This window comes from Aspergillus chevalieri, chromosome 6, assembly GCF_016861735.1.
Source record: "Aspergillus chevalieri M1 DNA, chromosome 6, nearly complete sequence".
NCBI classification, from domain to species: domain Eukaryota; kingdom Fungi; phylum Ascomycota; class Eurotiomycetes; order Eurotiales; family Aspergillaceae; genus Aspergillus; species Aspergillus chevalieri.
Genome location: NC_057367.1, coordinates 553,312 through 571,962, shown reverse-complemented (window position 1 = coordinate 571,962; position 18,651 = coordinate 553,312). Strand labels below are relative to the sequence as shown.

Genomic DNA, 18,651 nt, shown 5'->3' with positions numbered 1-18,651 from the left:
TTGAAAGCTATGGACGACATGGCACTTGTGGATATCACTCAACAAGAGGCATATTAGACATGGGAACCACACTTTTCGTAACCAAAATAATTACGGTCAGGAAATACGATTCACCATCAAGCCCTTGCAGAGTAGATAATCGTCTAACAGCTCTTTTCCACGCTTTGATCTGCACAGTGTCACAACCTGGCTTCTCTCGTATCGTACCTAGGGTTCTAGTTAGTTGTATTTCGAGACTGGACACTTACCCTAAGTGTCTTCCAAGTAATCATATGCTCAATGCCCCTCCGGGTCCGGTTCGGTATGTCGTATGTGTTGATGGGTATATCGCCCCCTCCAGGCTCCGTAAGATAATCAACAAGTAAAGACGGTAAAGGTAACGAATAGAGAAACAAGGCCAACCGAGTAAGTATACTGGGTTGTTGGTTAAGTGCGGACGAGTCAGAAACTAGAAGGTAACCAATGCTGAATGACTTGTATTGATCGCGAAGAACTAAACTAAGTACATGAATGAGTGTCCTTATATATCCTTCCTGGTCGTATCCATGATATGCTCGGGTCTGATCCTCGATACGCTCCGAGCGTGTCGTTGATATGTTGTCTTCATAGCCATGATAAGTTCTTGGCGTATCCTGGATACGCTGGTGATCACGTGATAGACCTGCCAAATATCAAATTGATCCTTGTTCCTTCCTGCATATCCACCATCAACTGTTATCCAATGATTCCATCCTAACCCTGTATCATCACGTGAGGCTGATACGACAAGGTCTGTAACACCTGTCTCGAAATACAACTAACTAGAACCCTAGGTACGATACGAGAGAAGCCAGGTTGTGACACCAGTCTCATCAAAGTTATAGATATCCTGCTCAACAATGCCATATTTTGCAATAGTATTCTGAACCAGCTGAAACCAATCCATTATTATCTTTGGATCTTCACAAAGAGCACGTTGATAATCATATCTGCGGCTGTATTTTGACTTGATCTCCTTATGACGGTTGATAAAGCGCTGCACCCATTTTGTGCCAATTGAAGGAGCTGATTTCAACCGATTTGATAGTAATAGATTGGCCATTTCACACACAGTGCTGATTCTAGGAGGTAGACCACGTCCATTAGCAGCTAATACCCAGTTCACAAGGGTAGATTCTTCTGTGGTTGTGAGTTTTCGGCCATTTGGGGTGGAATCAACTCTGGAAACACGACCGCGCACACGGTGCTTCAGGGTAGAGTATTTGACATCAAATGCATTTGCAGCATCCCGAATGCTTCTAATTTGATTTTTATTTAAAGCATCAATAGCAAGCAATATTCTACCTTCTTGTTGAACAGCTGAATATGGCATATTGGAGGAAATGTTGGTGGTTGAATTTGATGAAACGAAGAAGTTGGCGGACGTGCCGCTCGCTCGGTGTCCCCGCTCGCTCGGTGTCCGATTACGTTAGCGGTGGAAGCTGACAAAGGATTAGCGCCGCAGTCGCTCCTCCTATGGTAAAATGGGATTTCATTGGTCCGATATTAGGCACCTAGAGAAAGTGGGACTACTGCGGCAGGCTGGCTTAACCTTGCACATTGTGAGATTAGGCATGACTCTGGTAGACAGTGGATCTTGTGACTCGAAGTATAACTAGTAGATGTATTTTGTACGCATCTCTAACGCCGGCTACACATGTGAATAAGAATACTTAGAAAGACACCAAAAAAGAATGACCCAAAACCGAGTTCCGACGACCACTATAAGCTGATTGTAAGACCAGTGCGACAGAAAACCCGCCCCCTAACATTATCATTGGAATTCCAATCTCTTTTGCCGACGCAGCAGAGGTTTCGTGACGGCGGCTGTATGGGATTCCAACAAGCGCGGGTCGATGTTTCCCATCTCAAAGTCAATGGATGAAGCGGGAGTTTCAATGCTTGAGTGACCATCTGATTTGAGAGAAGCGTCTGAGCTGTCAATCGATAAAGTATCGCTGCAGGCTATCCGAGATTTCTTTGGGAGATGTTGCAGTTTAATTTGGACATCATACTTGTGCACAGTCGCCGCATGGGCCAAGAATTCAGTGACTTCGGTGAACTTAGGGACACTGTGGCAAGCTGCCCAAGTGCAGCTGATCCCGTCGCGTGCACAGGTGAGATGAGAATCGATGAGATGGCGACGAAGAGAATCTTTTCGCCTGGAGGGGAATTTATGGGGAGGAGGATTGGATGCTGAACGGCGGGATAAACCGCAACAGATGATGCAAACATCTGTTGGACAATCCAGGGTTTCCATTTCAGGAGTCAATGGCTCTTCAGACATCTCACTTTCCTCAATATCGTTTATATTCCAATTGATTCGGTTGCCCCGCCGATTTGGCTCGCAGAGTTGCATGAGTGCAACCATGTCTTTGGTAACCTGGATACGTCGTGCAAGCAGCTTATCCTCATCAAAGTCCTCCGCTTCAGGTCCGTAGAAATTTTCCACGAGGCGCGCCCGCTCAGGAAAGATGTACTCTGGGATGGGAAGTTCCCAATTTTCACCACCAGAGCTGTCATCATCACTGTCTTCAACATCGGACTGGCCGAGAAGTTGCTTGATCTGTTTATCGACCTCCAGCACGGGCGCATTGTGAAAATATTCCTTTCTGACTGTTTCACGGGTATTGCTTGATAGGGTCTTTCTTAGCTGAGAGAGTTCTTTCTTTACTGCTTCGTGCCTTTGAAAGAGGTGAGGAAAAGGCTCCTTCGCATTCTGGACGGTGCCAGCCTGAGATCGCATCTCCTCCATCAACTCCCTCTTCTCTCTTCGGAGCTCTAAAATTTCCGGGTTCCGGCAAATAGCGCGTCGCTGCGCGTCCGTAAGATTTGACGGAGCTAAAATATCCCTTTTCCTGAGCATGCTTCCGGCGAGCCGAAGGAGACCTTCCTGAGACGGTCGGAGAAGGACAACATGCTGAAGATCACGCTGGATAAACTCTGATTGGTAGTGCTTTTCAAAGACTGCATCACCGGACTGACCGAGCACCCTTTTCCGCTCCTGGCTGGTAAAGGTTCCTGTAGACGGCAAGTTAGATACAGTGAGAGAAGGATTTCATCATTCAAGGCAGATGTATTGTCCGCCAGGTAGCGCTCAATGAGGAGGGACGTACGATTAACTTCATTTGCAGTCCAGCGCCGGTAGTTATAATGACCAATATCATCTTCAAATCTTGCATCTCGACCTAACTCTTGGAGCGCTTCTCGGCTGGAGTTATAAGTCATTGGCAAAGATTTATGAAGTTCATAGCCATATGGAGTGCGCTCAACACGCCGAAGGAGAGGAGTATTTAGCATTTCCGGCTTCCAGCGTAGGGGAAGAGACTGGCTACGTTTCGGTACTTGAAGTCGCCATATTAGTTCTGGTGTCAGCGCGGTATTGAGAAAAGCCCCGTCACGGAAGGCATATGAGATAATTTGGTTGATCGGGCAGTATGCCAGCTGGTAATCTCCATGCATAAAAAATTTGGTTCTGAGAAGGACCATTAGTATTAGAAAAGATAGGTGTCCACAGGATGCAGATAGAAGATGTCCTTACCCATCAGCGCCTTCTGGCCGCCCCTTGAGATTGCAAAACTCAATTATGGCACAAAGGACGTCACGTTTGCTATTTGGGTCTTTAAGATAAAATAACTCGATATCACGGTAGCAGACTGTGTCTGGGAGATCATTCAATAAAACATGTTTGGGGAGGTCGCTCTGGAAAGTCTGGGCCCGCTTGCGTTTGCCAAGGGTCGACTTATCCACTGACGTTCTCTGCGGAAGTAGCACGCCTGGTCGAGTCCCGGTGACGGAGGACCAGAGCTGGATTGTTGCAAATTGAATGAACATGCTCCCGTGACGGAAATATCTTGAATGGACCCAGTGATGGCGGTAGGTGACGCAGAAGACGTCCACGTCCAGTGTGTTCTTCTTCTTCGTACGCCTGGGGATCTTGCGCTCAGCAGGGAATACACGTTCAAGAAACTGTTGTCTATGTTAGTCCTGCACTATCACAGACAAGAAGGCCAGCGTACTCGTCGCATCTGTTCATGGACTTCGCCATTTACGCGGCGCCGGGCGAACAGGCCGAAGTATTGGCAAAGACGTCGCCAGTATTCATCATATGACTGAAGAAGTTTCTTCCGCGATGTCTTGTACATCCAATCAAAGAAATTCATGTAAATTGCTTGATCCTCTGAAGTAGATACTCCACATAGTCCTCATTTAATTGGACGCAATATCTGTTGGTTTTATGTTAATCCTGAACCATACCCGGTATATTCAGTCAAAGAAGCTTACTTCCGCCAGTATCGTTCGATAACAGCAAGACCTTCCAAGGTCTTGGGCTTGAAGTTTGGAGGAAGCCATCCAAGGTTGCGGAAATGTTCCAATCTGGCTCGAGTCTCCGCGCAGAGAATGGGATCGGTCCAGTACTGGTGCTCGCCAGGCCGAGCAGGGGGCACGGGAGGGGGTGCCATCAAGATAGCCAGATTAGATTAGGGAGAAGGGGCTGTTGTGATTCGTGTCACGATCGACCTAGGGATTGGAGAGTCGTCTTGTTGAGTGAAGGATGGGAAGATGGGAGAGAAAGAAGGACAAAGTGAGGGCAGGTGGCATTTTGTATGCTGTCTGACCAGGCCGATCGAAATTGGAGGGGGGCTATATCTGGCTGCAGATGAGGCCATTTTTGGTGTCGCATTGGTCGTCAATTTGGAACATAGAGAAGGCTCGCTGAGGTTGAGCGCGAGCATCACCGCAGGCTGGTGACTAAACAATTGCTTGGCGGGTGCAGAATAATGGTGTAGAGCACGTGGTGGGACGTTCAAGCGGCGGCTTGCCGTTGGGCGTTACGGGTGGAAATGCGGCCGTAAACGGCCTCAGAGATAGTCATTTTCAGCGTCATGTAAAACGAGGACCTGTGAATTCCCTGTTCCGGTTAGTTTTACCGTTTCTAGTTTAGCCTCCCGATACGCCATACTATGAACGCTGCCCGCCTAGCCTTCCAATATAAAAGCGCCCTCCCTCACTGTTCTGACTTCGTCTCCTCCCAAATCTTTTTCTCTTGCCAAACTCCCTCCCATATTCTGCACTACTCATATTCCTGGCCATTTGAGCTCCGCCACCTCTCCTTTTTTTTCTTTCGGAAATTGCGGCTGCGCCCTCTCACCGTTTCAACCTGATTCTGTCTCCCTCTATTTTTTTATACAGTGAATTGGTTCATATTCTCTGCTCCTTTATCTTCTAGAAAAAAATGAATTTACATGAGGTCTCGCTTTTCCGGCCGCTCTTCATTAATGGTATCCGCCCTTTCGACTCCCTCATCAAAGGAAAGGTATTGATACCCAACCAAACTGGGTAAACAAACGCGACAACAACCAGACCCCTGAGATGAGGGAAGTGAGCCAATGATCAAGGCAGGAACCAAGATTTGCAGACCTAGCTGCACTACTCTCCACTAGATCTGGAGGACAGGAATGGCAGTGTCACAAACTGGCTTCTCTCGTACCGTACCTAGGGTTCTAGTTAGTTGTATTTCGAGACAGGACACTTACCCTAAGTGTCTTCCAAGTAATCGTATGTTCAATGCCCCTCCGGGTCCGGCCGGTGATGCATCGATGGATATATCGCCCCCTCCAGGCTCCGTAAGATAATCAACAGGAAAGGCTCTGCCTCTGCTGAGTCGATGGCGTTTGTCTGCCAGGATGAGTGATGAAGATTGAAATCCCCTGCAATCAAACAGGGTCTGGTCGGGAGGGTTTGGTTTAGGAGGTGCTTCAGCCCCTCTCTTGCGTCCACAGATCCTGGGGGAGCGTTATACAGATTCATTAGTGTCACTTGTTTGTCTCCTAATCCCACCTGGACTGCTATCAAGTCCCAGTTGGGTTGGAGGGCCATGTGGCACAAGCTCTGCTTTAAGCTGTAGATGTTTGCGGATATATGTGAGGGTGCGTGGTCTGTGTGTTTAGTCTTCTATTGGTGTGAACAGATTGAAGGCAGGATGATGTTTAGAGAGGCGACGTATGCGGAAAGTGGAGATCCATGGCTCTTAGATCAGAACAGCATGGTAATATTGTCCAAAAGCAAGTTGGAAGGCAGCTTCATGAGGGGAGGGACTCCAGGCCACATTGACCTGAAGGATCCACAACTGTGGGAGTGTCTTGTCATATCTCATTGGATAGGTGTGGGATTTGGAAGCCTTTCTGGATCTGAGTTTTCAGGAATGTTGTTTGTGCTTGATTGGTTGCGCTGGTTGCTGTCTTCTGTGTTTTTGGATGTTGAAACTTTTTGTCGGCCTGATTCAATCCGTCGGATAGCTGCTAATTGCAAGGGGTTCTCGCTGCCTCCACATAGCTATTATGCTTGGAGGGTGGGGTTGCTGTTTCTTCCCTCCTCTGCCTACTTGTCTTATGGAGCCTGGAAGGGGCGACATACCCATCGACGCTTTATCGATTTACATTAGACTTGGATGGTCATCGGAGTATACGTGCACATTGGAAGACACTTAGGGTAAGTGTCCTGTCTCGAAATACAACTAACTAGAACCCTAGGTACGATACGAGAGAAGCCGGGTTGTGACAGAGAAATCGAACTTTTATGACATGCATAGCCAATATGCTGCCTGTTCTAGCAACTGTTAACATGGAATATAGTATATGAGATCATTTTGATTATCTGTTTGTACATAGTAGTTTAAATCTAGCCTTCACATCATGAGTTTTTTTTTTTTTTTTTCACTGTATATTACTGTACTGGGTCCAACAATGAGCAGTGACTATGAATTCACAATCTCCATTTGAATTTAAAGATTATTTCTCAACCGATCATAGAAGATTGGAATTGAAGACACTCACGACTTGCGCAGAGGTTGACTGCCTCAGGCGCTTATGTATAAAATTCGTTGTTTGTCCCGCAATGCAGAGATTACTACATTTCTTGTATCTAGATTCTTTTCCTTTCTTCTGTATGCTTGATGTTTCGTCAGATTGCCGTTTTTAGGTCAATATCATCTTAAATGCCCTAATCTAGGGAACAACTCAAACAACTCAGCCAACAGATGATGGGCATGGTAATAAGGGTTGTTGACTGTGCAAATTAACATGCACAGTGTCAATACTGGTGGTTAGCGGGCAGCTTAAGACAGCATCACGAGCTGCCATTTTGGGCCGCTGGCTTACCGTTTCATTGTTAAAGGGAGTAGAAGGGGACATGGTATATTTATAGCTCAGAGAATTTATATAGAACGCTCCGTATAGCTGCAAGAAGAGCAGGTATTCTACTTGAATACAAACGGATATAAAGACCAGACAAAATAGTTTATAAAAGTTGGGGAATATCCCAGATATATCAGAGGCCGAGCAAAAAAATATATCCTTAACGATCCTGCATTCGACCTTATATATGTAGAATCCATAATGTACAAGCATGCTTAAAGAATCGACTTCTATGTACATACAAGCAGATAAACTGACCTCACTATTTTATCGAGTTATGTACTTGTTTGTATACAACACAGCCCACCGCAATGGTTGTCAAATGCGGAAGACTTCCATTTGTCCGAGCAACTCCTCTCTTGCAGCTTAGGACTACTGCAGTAGTAGCTACACTTTTTGTTCCTCGAAAATGGCCCTGAAAAAAAGGAAAAATTCACAGGAGACTCACAATTATCCGGGTTCAGCCCGCATATTAAATCGAAAATATCCATCCGTCCATCGTACATACAGACTGCATATAGCCCTAACAACTCCCACTCTGCAGTACACATGCAATACCACATCAACAAAACCACACCATTCAACAAACCCAAACATAAAACACAAACCGTCAAAATGAACTACAATCTCAAAAGGCCCGTCCCGACAGTCACGCCAGTATTGACACACGGACACGCAGCTCAACCGTCCCACCTCGGAAACCTCCGTCATCTCGGACGTGCGGAAGACGTCGTCTTTCCCCTGCCCCGGGTCAACGGGTCAACGGTCAACGACGTGCTCGTGCCTGTCAATCAGGGGAGCTTGTGTGGACCGATCGATCTTGATCCTTCCCGGGCGATTGAATTTAGTTTTGATCTTGGATCCGTGTGGGGGGTGCTTATTTGGACGTTGAGGGGGGTGGTAATACAGCGTTTGTATGGGGTCACGTGAGGGGTTGCGATTTGTATTTCTTGGGTTTGCTTATTTTCTGCTCTTTTCCGTTCGCTTTCATCTTATTATTACGGAGTACTTTCGCTGTTATTTGTTTACCGGGACACATAGTAAGTATTGAAGTCATCATATTATCGACCAGCTCAAGTCTAGAAATTTACGGTCCACACCAGTCATCATTTTAATCCGACAAAAACGAGAAAGATATCGTACCATGCCATGCGTTTGAAACAAGCCCAGAAATTAAACAATAGAAAGAAAAACATAGACAAAACATATAACATGAAATGAAAGAAATTAAGCACCGAACTCCTTGACATCCGTCTTCTTCCCACAGAGAGCCAATGGCACAATACCACTGACGTGCATCTCGGGACCGTAAACGTGCATGTCAAGGCCAAGCTCCTCACCAACAGCCTTGATGTTCTTCAGACCCTCCTGGTAGTTGGGACCAGCACGGCGGACCCAGATCTGGACCTTGTGCTCGTTGAAGGTAGTGGCGACCTCCCGCAGAGCGCGGATGACACCCTTGAAGGTGGAAGCGACGTTGGTGAAGTTGGCAATACCACCACCGATGAACAGGACCTTGCCGTCGGGGTGAGTGGGAGCCCGCAGCAAGAGGTCGAAGACGGTACGGGCGTAGTTGAAGGTCTGAGTCTCGGTAGGAGCACCCGAGTACTCACCGTAGTTGGCGAGCTCACTGACGAAACCAGCGGAGGCAATGGCGTCCGCGTAGACGACGGAAGCACCACCACCTGCAACGAGAGTCCAGACACGACCGTTGGGGTTGAGGACAGTGAGTTTGAGCGAGGCACCGGTCTTGGCGTCCATGTCGGAGATGAACTTCTCCTCCTTGCTCATCTCACGACCAAAAGGAGCGGGGAAGTCCAAGGGAGGACCAGCGTCGATGTTGACCTTGTCGCCTTGGGTAACGGAAGCCAGGCCCAGGTTGGCAGGGCTGCGGGCAATGGCCCACTTGGTACCGCACTCGAACTCGGCCGTCTGGTCCAGCTTGGCGGCCAAGTCAAGGAAGTGCACTTCGGCGGAGGTACCCTCAGCGTTGGGGATGACGACCAAGGGGTTGATCTCGAGGTAGGTGAACTGGCAGTCCACGTAGACGGCGTAGAGACGGGAGATGAAGTCGACGAGGACGTTGTGGACACCCTCAGGGACCTTGTTCAAGAGGGCCTTGGCGATCTCCTCGTTGGAGGGGTAATTCTTGAGGTTGACGGGGATGAGCAGCTTCTCAGCCTTAGCGTCGACATCACCAACGTCGACACCACCCTCGTGGGTGAAGAGGATCCAGTCGCCCTACACCATGTTAGCTCCTGACCATCTTATACCTCGTGTGTGTGTGTGTGTGTGTGAATGAGTAACCTACCTCACGAACGGAGTGGATGTTGATGTAGTATTCGGTCTCTTGAGGGTGAGGAACGAAGGGCTCGACGAGGAACTGACGAAGGACACCAGTGACAGTCTCAACCTGGACTTCCTTTGCGGCACGAGCCTCAATCCATTCCCTAGCCTCAGCCCAGGTCTTGTTGAGACCAAGGAGACCGCTCTTGCCACGGCGCTTGATCAATTGATCGGGTTTGGCGACAAACTTGGAGCCGGGAGTGAGGAGCCAAGGATAGGTGACCTCAGCCTGGTCAAGGACATCCTTCACAGCAAGGTCGTCGGGGAAATAGATGGAGGCGAGTCTGGAAGGAGGGTTGTGGGTGGTGGAGGGAGGGAGCGGAGTCGGCTTGATGACGGGAGCACGAGTGAGGTGGTAGTTGAGGATGGCCTTTCCGTCGGCCTCGAGAATGGACTTAGCAGACATTGTGAAATATTAGATGTAGTAAAGATAAAGAGTACAGAGTAGAGGGGTATAGAGGAGGAGAGGAAGCCAGAAAGAGAGAGAGAGAGGAGGTATAGCAGCAGAAGTAGTAGAAGTAAAGAAGAAGAGGGATGAGGAGAAGACAGAGATAGAAGAGAGGATAGAAAGGAGGACAGAGGAGGAGAACAGGCCGATCCAGGAGAATTTGTTACCGTCGCGAAACGGTACAGTTTAGAAAAATGACATGTTTTTTTGGAATCAGTGGGGTAGGCGGTGACCCACTTTGATTGTTGAGATTTACGGTGGAGCCATCACGCTAACCGTTTCAGGGCGTGGGATCACGAGTACCGAGTACTTTCTCTCACATGTATTCATAGGACTATGTGCATATGAACGTGGTCAGTACTGGTAAGAAATGTATGTAATTGTATATAACTGTGCATAGTACTCAAAAGGGACACACTACCAATCAAATAGCATCAATTGATACAAGTAGTGAAGAATTGGTCTCTATAGCTGGTACAGGTGGTGCGCTGTAAACTCTGATATGGTCATGCATAGACCAAATTGTTGGGTTGCAACACAGGGGACGAAACGGAATGAATGGAGCCTGGTATTGCGTGTTTTTTTCTGGCTGGTGGACAGTAATTTCGCTTTTTGCAAGTGTGCTCTTGTATACAGTGTAGCCGTGATACCACACAGTCGGACGAGTCCGTACGGAGCACGGAGCTGATTACTGTTTTGTATCCTACTGTGTTCAATTGATATCTACAGAGTATTTGAAACTCATAGGTACAGATGTTATTACCTCTCAGCAGCAGATACTTGTACAGTAGACCACCTCTGTACCACTGTACTTGTATACTTCCAGAATATAGTACCTTGTGAACGATAAGATAGGCGGTCAACCGCGGGGTGGTTTGAGCCCCAACCAGCGGTGGATCCGCGATTGACACACGGTTTGTTGAGCAGTATCAAATTTACAGAGTATTCGCCAGTCTGTTGGTATGCGGTTATTTTTGTATTGTTCCCCGATATCGTCGTCACTGCCAACATCCCATCCTCTCTCCCTCCTCCATCTTTCTTCTCTCCTGTCCATCTTTTCTTTCTTCCCCCTGACCATCCTCCTTTCCCTCTTCTCTTCTTCTTTTTAGTATCAGGGAAAAACCCCCATCTTTCATCTTTTGTTTTCATCTTTTTACACCTATCTACCTACCCACTTAATATAATCATCAGGTACCTACCCAGCTGTCTACTGCTAGCTCCTACTGCTCTCGTGCTCAATTAACCTCTTCGAAATAGCCATCATGCCCGAGTCCGCTCCTCTGGCCAGCACTGCCAATGGCGTGCAGTCGGCCAACGACAACATCACCCGTTTCAGCCCTCCCAGCCGTGTGCTCTCCCCTCTCTCTCACACCCTCTTCCACAACAAGACACGATGCTTCGTATAGTAAGTCGGCCGGAACAAAACAATCAGCATGAATGTCAGAGGTCAGAACTGACTTGAGCAGTGGTATGCAGCCCAAGGCCGTACAGGGTATGCTGGACTTTGACTTCATCTGCAAGCGGAGCACCCCCTCCGTCGCCGGTATCATCTATACCTTCGGTGGCCAGTTCGTCAGCAAGATGTACTGGGGTACCAGCGAGACCCTCCTCCCCGTCTACCAGGACGTTTCCAAGGCCATGGCCAAGCACCCCGATGTTGACACCGTCGTCAACTTCGCTTCTTCCCGTTCCGTCTACAGCTCCACCATGGAATTGATGAACTGCCCCCAGATCAAGTCCATTGCTATCATTGCAGAGGGTGTTCCCGAGCGTGTATGTTCTGCCTCTACTGCTTCAAGTCGATCTCTAGCTAACGAGACCAGCGTGCCCGTGAAATTCTGGTCACCGCCAAGGAGAAGGGAATCACCATCATTGGCCCCGCTACCGTCGGTGGTATCAAGCCCGGTGCCTACAAGATTGGTAACACTGGTGGCATGATGGACAACATTGTTGCCTCCAAGCTCTACCGCAAGGGTTCCGTTGGCTACGTTTCCAAGTCCGGTGGTATGTCCAACGAGTTGAACAACATCGTCTCTCAGAACACCGACGGTGTATACGAGGGTGTGGCCATCGGTGGTGACCGTTACCCCGGTACCACTTTCATCGACCACCTGCTCCGCTTACAGAATGAGCCTGAGTGCAAGGTCCTATTGCTGCTCGGTGAAGTCGGTGGTGTTGAGGAGTACCGTGTCATCGAGGCCGTCAAGAACGGTACCATCACCAAGCCCATTGTTGCTTGGGCCATTGGTACTTGTGCCGGCATGTTCAAGACTGAGGTCCAGTTCGGTCACGCTGGTGCCTCCGCCAACTCTGACCTGGAGACCGCCATTGCCAAGAACAAGGCCATGCGTGAAGCTGGCATTCACGTTCCCGACACCTTCGAGGACATGCCTGAGTTGTTGAGCAAGGTCTACAAGGACTTGGTCGCCAACGGCACCATCAAGCCCCAGCCCGAGCCCGTCGTCCCCAAGATCCCCATTGACTACTCGTGGGCTCAGGAGCTGGGTCTTGTCCGTAAGCCCGCTGCCTTCATCTCCACCATCTCCGACGACCGTGGCCAAGAGCTGCTCTATGCCGGTATGCCCATCTCCGATGTCTTCAAGGAGGACATTGGTATCGGTGGTGTCATGTCGCTTCTGTGGTTCCGCCGCCGCCTCCCTGCCTACGCCGGCAAGTTCTTGGAGATGGTTCTTATGCTTACTGCTGACCACGGTCCTGCTGTCTCTGGTGCCATGAACACCATCATCACCACCCGTGCCGGAAAGGACCTCATCTCCGCTCTCGTCTCCGGTCTGCTGACCATTGGTTCTCGTTTCGGTGGTGCCCTGGATGGTGCTGCTGAGGAGTTCACCAAGGCCTTTGACAAGGGCATGAGCCCTCGTGACTTTGTCGACACCATGAGAAAGGAAAACAAGCTCATCCCCGGTATTGGTCACCGTGTCAAGTCCCGCAACAACCCTGACCTCCGTGTTGAGCTGGTCAAGGAGTTCGTCAAGAAGAACTTCCCCAGCACCAAGCTGCTCGACTACGCCATTGCTGTCGAGACTGTCACCACCTCCAAGAAGGACAACCTCATCCTGAACGTCGACGGTTGCGTTGCTGTCTGCTTCGTCGACCTCATGCGCAACTGCGGTGCCTTCTCTGGCGAGGAGGTTGAGGACTACATGAAGATGGGTGTCCTCAACGGTCTCTTCGTCCTGGGCCGTAGCATTGGTCTGATTGCCCACTACCTCGACCAGAAGCGTCTCCGCACTGGTCTGTACCGTCACCCCTGGGACGACATCACCTACCTCCTGCCTAGCTTGCAGAAGGGTGGTGCCGAGGGCCGTGTCGAGGTCAGCATTTAATTTCGTTTTATGTGATATCTCTATGTTTTCGTCTTTGTTTGGGCAGCGATCCAGGATATCCTGGGATAATGTGCCGAAAATTTCTTCTGTGTATCGACATTGGAGTTCTGATGGTTTCTTTTCGTTTCTTTGCATGGTTTATATCATCGTATCTGTTTTATACTTTAGTGCGCACATGTGGCATGACAAATAATCATGAATTTAGATTGATTCCAGAAATTTTACTATAGAACCTTGAATGTAAAATGAGAACCGAAAAAATATGCGTCGCCTTATAGATCCATACGGCAATATGATTGGCCGAAGCTCTAGTCCGGTTTCCGTCAGATCTCCGATAAAAGTTCATCTTCAACTTGACCGTACAACACCAACAACCAGTCACTCAATAGACATTGAAACAAAATGGTCCGCATAAAACAACGCTATCTCCTACTCGACATTCTCTACCCCGATCCGTCCTCATGGCCCAACTCAATCCCAGACAACGCAGATCCAGAAACAAACAACCACCTCCGCATCCACTCTCCAACAGCAGATACACTATCCCCCGGCTTACTGGCAAAGTTAATTCGCGAACAAGTCTCAGAGCTTTTCGGTGATTGGGGTGTCGGTAGACTCGGTGGTTCTAATGCGGGTGGTGTTAGCGGTATGCCCCCCCTTCCCTCCCCTCATCTTTGCTCCATAGTTGCGAATGACAATGTTAATAATACTGGTGCAACAGTGAAGTATTTATCGCCCGCAACATCAACGGCTATAATCCGCTGCCCGCGCGCATCCTATCGCCTCGTATGGGCGGCTATAACACACCTTTCGCATGTCCCCGAATACACACCCGGTTCTGGCTACGCATTCGGGAAACGCGCCGGCGCGATGAATAGACCGTGCGTGTTTCGCGTGGTCAGGGTCTCTGGGACGATGAGGAAGGCGGAGGAGGAGGCGATAAGACGTGGGAGGAGGGAGGTTGCGAGGGTTAGGGGGGTCAAGGAGGGGGTCGTGCTGGGGGGTTTGCTCGGAGGGGATGGGGCTGGTGATGATGTTGGGGTTGGGGTTGAGGATGTTGATATGGATGATGATGCCGATGATTCGGAATGATTGATTGATTGTACATATCATGTATATTATTGAGATACCCATAATGCGTTACTTTCGTACAACTTTTATCCCGCTATCTGGTAACGGGCCTTTGAAGTCTTCCAGGTCGTCATCGTCGCCGAAATCTGTCGCCGGAACCGATTGACTCTGCTCTCTAGCACGAGCAGCCTCCTCCCCCAACTCCGCCAACTCCTTCTCATCATATTCATCCTTCGCATCGAGCCACCTCTCCTGCACATCCCGCACATCCATACTCCCCAACCCTTCCCTCACAGCAACTTGCCAAATACTATCATTCGCCCCCTCAGCCGGCCCAAACGCATAACCCCCCGCACGATCAATCTGCCTCAACAGGCTCATCATACTCTTCTTATCCTCAACCGCCAGCGTCTCAAACCCCACAAGCCCAAACTCCTCAATCAACTCGATAATCGCATTATTCAACGGCCCGAACTTCTCATGCGACAATCGCGAGGACTCGGCTTCCAGATGCGGCAGGAGATAGTTTAGGTCTTGGACTTCGGTGTAGAAATCAAGGTTGAAGGGGAGGGGGGCGTAGTTGGAGAGGTTGTCGATTTTGGTGAGCACGTTTAGGTGTGGGAGGTCCATTTGGAGCATTGCGCGGAGGGAGAGGAGGAGTGCGGATATGTACATCGAGGGAAGAGTGAGTGTATAGGAGTCGATCAGGTGGATTACTATCAGCTGCGCTGTGTTAGTAAATGTGCAGTTGATTTCGTGGGGGGTAAGGACTCACTCTATATCCCATTTTCTGGAGCTTGAAGAAGATATTCCGTAACGAGGCGTGGTGCGTGAATAGCTCGACTTGACCGGGACAATCGAATAATACATAGTCCTCTGTATACATTAGCTCCATCCCTCCGCCATGTCCTGGATAGCAGAATGCCTACCTCCAAGCTCCTTCAATCCCTCCTCCAGAAACTCAAAGTTCTGCTCCAACTCCTCCAGCGCATACAACACACCCCCATTCGGCCCAAGCTTATCTTCTCCCATGATCTCCTCAAGTGTCACCAAATCCCGCACGTCCAGCGCACACGGATACGATGTTTGATCGTTCGCAGGATCCAGGTTCACGATTGAGCATTTGCGGCCGATCGCGCCGAGGAACTGGTGCATGCCGTTGCAGTATGTCGATTTGCCCGCGCCCGGCGGCCCAATAACCAGTTGCGCGAAAGGCATTCTTCCGTACAACAAAGATATAACAAGAGAGAAGAATGAAATCAGATCAGTGAAATGCCCGTCTGATGGAGGAAAGGCATAATATGGCGGTGAATGGCGGCAGAAAATGATCTTCAGTTCGATGACGACGGAACAATCTCCAAAAACAACTGCATAAACACCCAAGAGATAGCAAGTCCAGTCCGGTGCAGTGACAACCATGGCGTCGAGTAGGTTACTACTCCATAGCATTTCGTTTCTTGTAAATGACTGCATGCTCACAATTCAGATCAATTCACTGTCGTTTCTCCGCCGTCCGATGCCATTTCCGCCCTCAAGTTCTCGCCAGATCCAGAGTCCACGCAATTTGTCGTGTCGTCGTGGGATAAGAATGTCTATCTGTATGATTTACGCGATGAGAACGGGAGTGTAGGGGAAGGGAAGTTGTTGCAGAGGTTTGAGCATCGTGCGCCGGTGCTGGATGTTTGTTATGGCGCGAATGATAATGAGGTTTATACGGCTGGGTTGGACTGGGATGTTAGGAGGTGAGCACTCTTCTATTTGAATTGATTGTGGCTTGAATTACTTGGAGACTAACGTGGGCAGGATCAACCTAGCAACGTCCGAACAAACCGTCCTCAGCAGCCACGACGCCGGCGTCCGCAACGTCGTCTACAGCAAAGAACATTCTCTCGTCGTCTCCGCCTCGTGGGATTCAACATTACATGTGCACCGCGTCGACACAAGCGCCGACATCCCCCCAGCCACCGTCCCTCTCCCCTCAAAACCCTTCTCCATGTCCCTCACGGCAACTAAGCTCGTCGTCGCCATGGCCTCGCGCTCCCTCCACATTTACGACCTCAAGGCATTGGCCCTCCTCACCGAGGAATCCGGCGAGGTAGTCAATAACAAGATCGAGGTTGAACCGTGGCAGCGCCGCGAGAGCAGTCTTAAATTCATGACGCGGTGTGTCGCCTGCATGCCGAATGATGATGGGTATGCCTCGTCGAGTATCGAGGGCCGTGTTGCGGTGGAGTGGTTCGATCCATCGCCTGAATCGCAGGCGCGCAAGTATGCGTTCAAGTGTCATCGACAGGCTGCAGAGGACGTGGATGTTGTGTACCCCGTGAATGCATTGGCATTCCATCCGGTGTATGGAACATTTGCGTCTGGTGGTGGGGATGGTGTTGTTGCGCTGTGGGATGGGATTGCGAAGCGGAGGATCAGGCAGTACCAGAAGTATCCGTCGAGTGTTGCAGCTGTGGGTTTCAGTGGAAATGGAAAGTATCTTGCTATTGCAATTAGCCCGGGCTTTGAGGACGGGAGCGATGATATCCCAGAGGGGTCAGTCAACATCCATGTGCGGGAGTTGGGAGAGACAGAAGCGAAGGGGAAGGGTGCCAAATAATGACTAGTAATATAGATCTCTTGTCACTTATAATGCTTATTGGCGAATGAATTGGAGTTTTCTTACGATTTACGTCGATGTACCTGATATTCAAACAAGAACGATGGTATCATATATGTACAAGAATTCCTAATCTTTTTTAGAGATGCCCAGGCATCTACTGCTGCGCATGCCTGACAGTCACAGTACCATCAGGCATACCAAAGTAAGCAGCCACCGGCTTCTGACCACCAATGCCCCCCTTAGCCGTCGCCTGAGGACCCGTCGAGCCAAAGAAGATGCCAACTTCCAGCACACCCGCAATTCCCTTGATCGCGCGAGCCAGGTTCTCAACCTCCCAAACGCCATCCTTTCCGCTGCCGTTGTTGCCGGCCTCGACATCACTCTTGATGAGAAGGGGCTTGAAGGGAGCGTCGATGATGAAGAAGTCCTGGTCGCTCTTCAGGGGACCTTCCTTGGGGGTTGCGCTGAGGCGGACCATGGGGTTGATACTGCCGAGTTCCTTGAGCTTGGTCAGGACGCGGCGCGCGGCGATGGGGGCGACCTCAATTGGGATGTATTTCCAGTTCGAGAGGAGACGGGATTGAAGTTTGCGCGAGTCTGCATTGGTTAGCACCGAACGCTCTATACCGGTAGGGCAAACTCACCAGCAACGCAAATAAACTCCTTCGCCTGCAACGCCACGATCTTCTCCTGGAACAAACAAGCACCACCGCCCTTGATCAAATTCAAATCATCATCCACCTCATCCGCGCCGTCAAACGCAATATCCAGCACTGTGCCCTCGGGGATAGAATCGAACTCGATAGGCGTCAGACCAGCCTCTACAATGAGCTGCTTGGACTGAAAACCCGTGGGCACGTATTTGGTCATGGAGGTATCGACGTTGAGTTCCTTGATTGCTTCGATCACATACTGGATCGTCGAGCCGCTGCCGATACCGACCCATTTGGCGTCTTTAGGGTAGTGGTTGTTGACAGCGGTCTTGCCAGCTGCGCGCTTTGCGGCTTCGATTTGGTCGGTCATTTTAGATGTGGATGTGGATGCGGATGCAGATGTGTATGGCTGGATGCGGGATCGGATCTGGGCGCAATACGCGGGAGCGCACGGAAGACGTAGATGTTGGTTAAGAAGAGGATGAAGCGAAGGAAGAGGAAAGGAGAAATATAAAGATCGCAGTCTGTGAAACCAATCGAATCGAATCAACCGCTATTAATACGGGCTGAAAAGAACCAGGATCGCGTTTGCTTCGGAGGAGAATCTTCCCCGAGGGGTTTCTTTTTGGTGGGGGTGTAGCGCAAATGGAGCCAAGGAAGAGAAGAGGGCTAGTGGGTGAAGGGAACTTAGACAGGCAACTTACACCGTGAAAAGACCATGCGCAGTATATGTTGACATTGTCTTGTCTCTTTATATGCTCTATCCAGCAATTCTAACCTCCGGTAACTTGCTATGGTAATCTTAAGCGCAACACATTTGTGATGCTTTGGCGGGGTGCATTGGCGTCATATGATGCCTGAGGCAGACAGCACGTCTTTCAGATCAGGTGATTTCACGTGGTGATAGCTATCGCGCTGCGGAGTACAACATCACTCTATCAGCTCCAGGACAACCATCAAAGTC

The 18,651-nt window shown here is 49.6% G+C and overlaps 8 protein-coding genes across 8 annotated transcripts; 3 read left to right on the top strand and 5 right to left on the bottom strand.

The window, feature by feature from the left end:
• Window positions 1–1,792: 1,792 nt before the first annotated feature.
• On the bottom strand, window positions 1,793–4,181 carry ACHE_60189S (uncharacterized protein; the record flags this gene model as incomplete). The annotated part of the gene is made up of 4 exons (XM_043281336.1): window positions 1,793–3,039; window positions 3,135–3,493; window positions 3,560–3,987; window positions 4,038–4,181. 4 exons carry the CDS (start codon window positions 4,179–4,181, stop codon window positions 1,793–1,795), a joined length of 2,178 nt encoding a protein of 725 aa, XP_043138825.1.
• A 117-nt stretch (window positions 4,182–4,298) lies between these two features.
• On the bottom strand, window positions 4,299–4,481 carry ACHE_60188S (uncharacterized protein; the record flags this gene model as incomplete). The annotated part of the gene is made up of 1 exon (XM_043281335.1): window positions 4,299–4,481. One exon carries the CDS (start codon window positions 4,479–4,481, stop codon window positions 4,299–4,301), a length of 183 nt encoding a protein of 60 aa, XP_043138824.1.
• Window positions 4,482–8,441: 3,960 nt separating this feature from the next.
• Window positions 8,442–9,966, bottom strand: aclA (putative ATP citrate lyase subunit (Acl); the record flags this gene model as incomplete). The annotated part of the gene is made up of 2 exons (XM_043281334.1): window positions 8,442–9,455; window positions 9,526–9,966. 2 exons carry the CDS (start codon window positions 9,964–9,966, stop codon window positions 8,442–8,444), a joined length of 1,455 nt encoding a protein of 484 aa, XP_043138823.1.
• Window positions 9,967–11,270: 1,304 nt separating this feature from the next.
• ACL1 (putative ATP citrate lyase, subunit 1) lies at window positions 11,271–13,355 on the top strand (the record flags this gene model as incomplete). Its single annotated transcript, XM_043281333.1, has 3 exons — window positions 11,271–11,413; window positions 11,475–11,781; window positions 11,832–13,355. The coding sequence occupies 3 exons, from the start codon at window positions 11,271–11,273 to the stop codon at window positions 13,353–13,355; spliced, it is 1,974 nt and encodes a 657-aa protein (XP_043138822.1).
• Window positions 13,356–13,757: 402 nt separating this feature from the next.
• On the top strand, window positions 13,758–14,447 carry ACHE_60185A (Rpp14/Pop5 family protein; the record flags this gene model as incomplete). The annotated part of the gene is made up of 2 exons (XM_043281332.1): window positions 13,758–14,001; window positions 14,077–14,447. The coding sequence occupies 2 exons, from the start codon at window positions 13,758–13,760 to the stop codon at window positions 14,445–14,447; spliced, it is 615 nt and encodes a 204-aa protein (XP_043138821.1).
• Window positions 14,448–14,495: 48 nt separating this feature from the next.
• On the bottom strand, window positions 14,496–15,644 carry ACHE_60184S (GTPase GPN2; the record flags this gene model as incomplete). The annotated part of the gene is made up of 3 exons (XM_043281330.1): window positions 14,496–15,149; window positions 15,202–15,302; window positions 15,356–15,644. The coding sequence occupies 3 exons, from the start codon at window positions 15,642–15,644 to the stop codon at window positions 14,496–14,498; spliced, it is 1,044 nt and encodes a 347-aa protein (XP_043138820.1).
• A 199-nt stretch (window positions 15,645–15,843) lies between these two features.
• Window positions 15,844–17,031, top strand: ACHE_60183A (WD40 repeat domain-containing protein; the record flags this gene model as incomplete). The annotated part of the gene is made up of 3 exons (XM_043281329.1): window positions 15,844–15,853; window positions 15,913–16,168; window positions 16,230–17,031. 3 exons carry the CDS (start codon window positions 15,844–15,846, stop codon window positions 17,029–17,031), a joined length of 1,068 nt encoding a protein of 355 aa, XP_043138819.1.
• A 157-nt stretch (window positions 17,032–17,188) lies between these two features.
• On the bottom strand, window positions 17,189–18,426 carry RKI1 (ribose-5-phosphate isomerase RKI1; the record flags this gene model as incomplete). Its single annotated transcript, XM_043281328.1, has 3 exons — window positions 17,189–17,631; window positions 17,679–18,211; window positions 18,392–18,426. 3 exons carry the CDS (start codon window positions 18,424–18,426, stop codon window positions 17,189–17,191), a joined length of 1,011 nt encoding a protein of 336 aa, XP_043138818.1.
• Window positions 18,427–18,651: the final 225 nt, after the last annotated feature.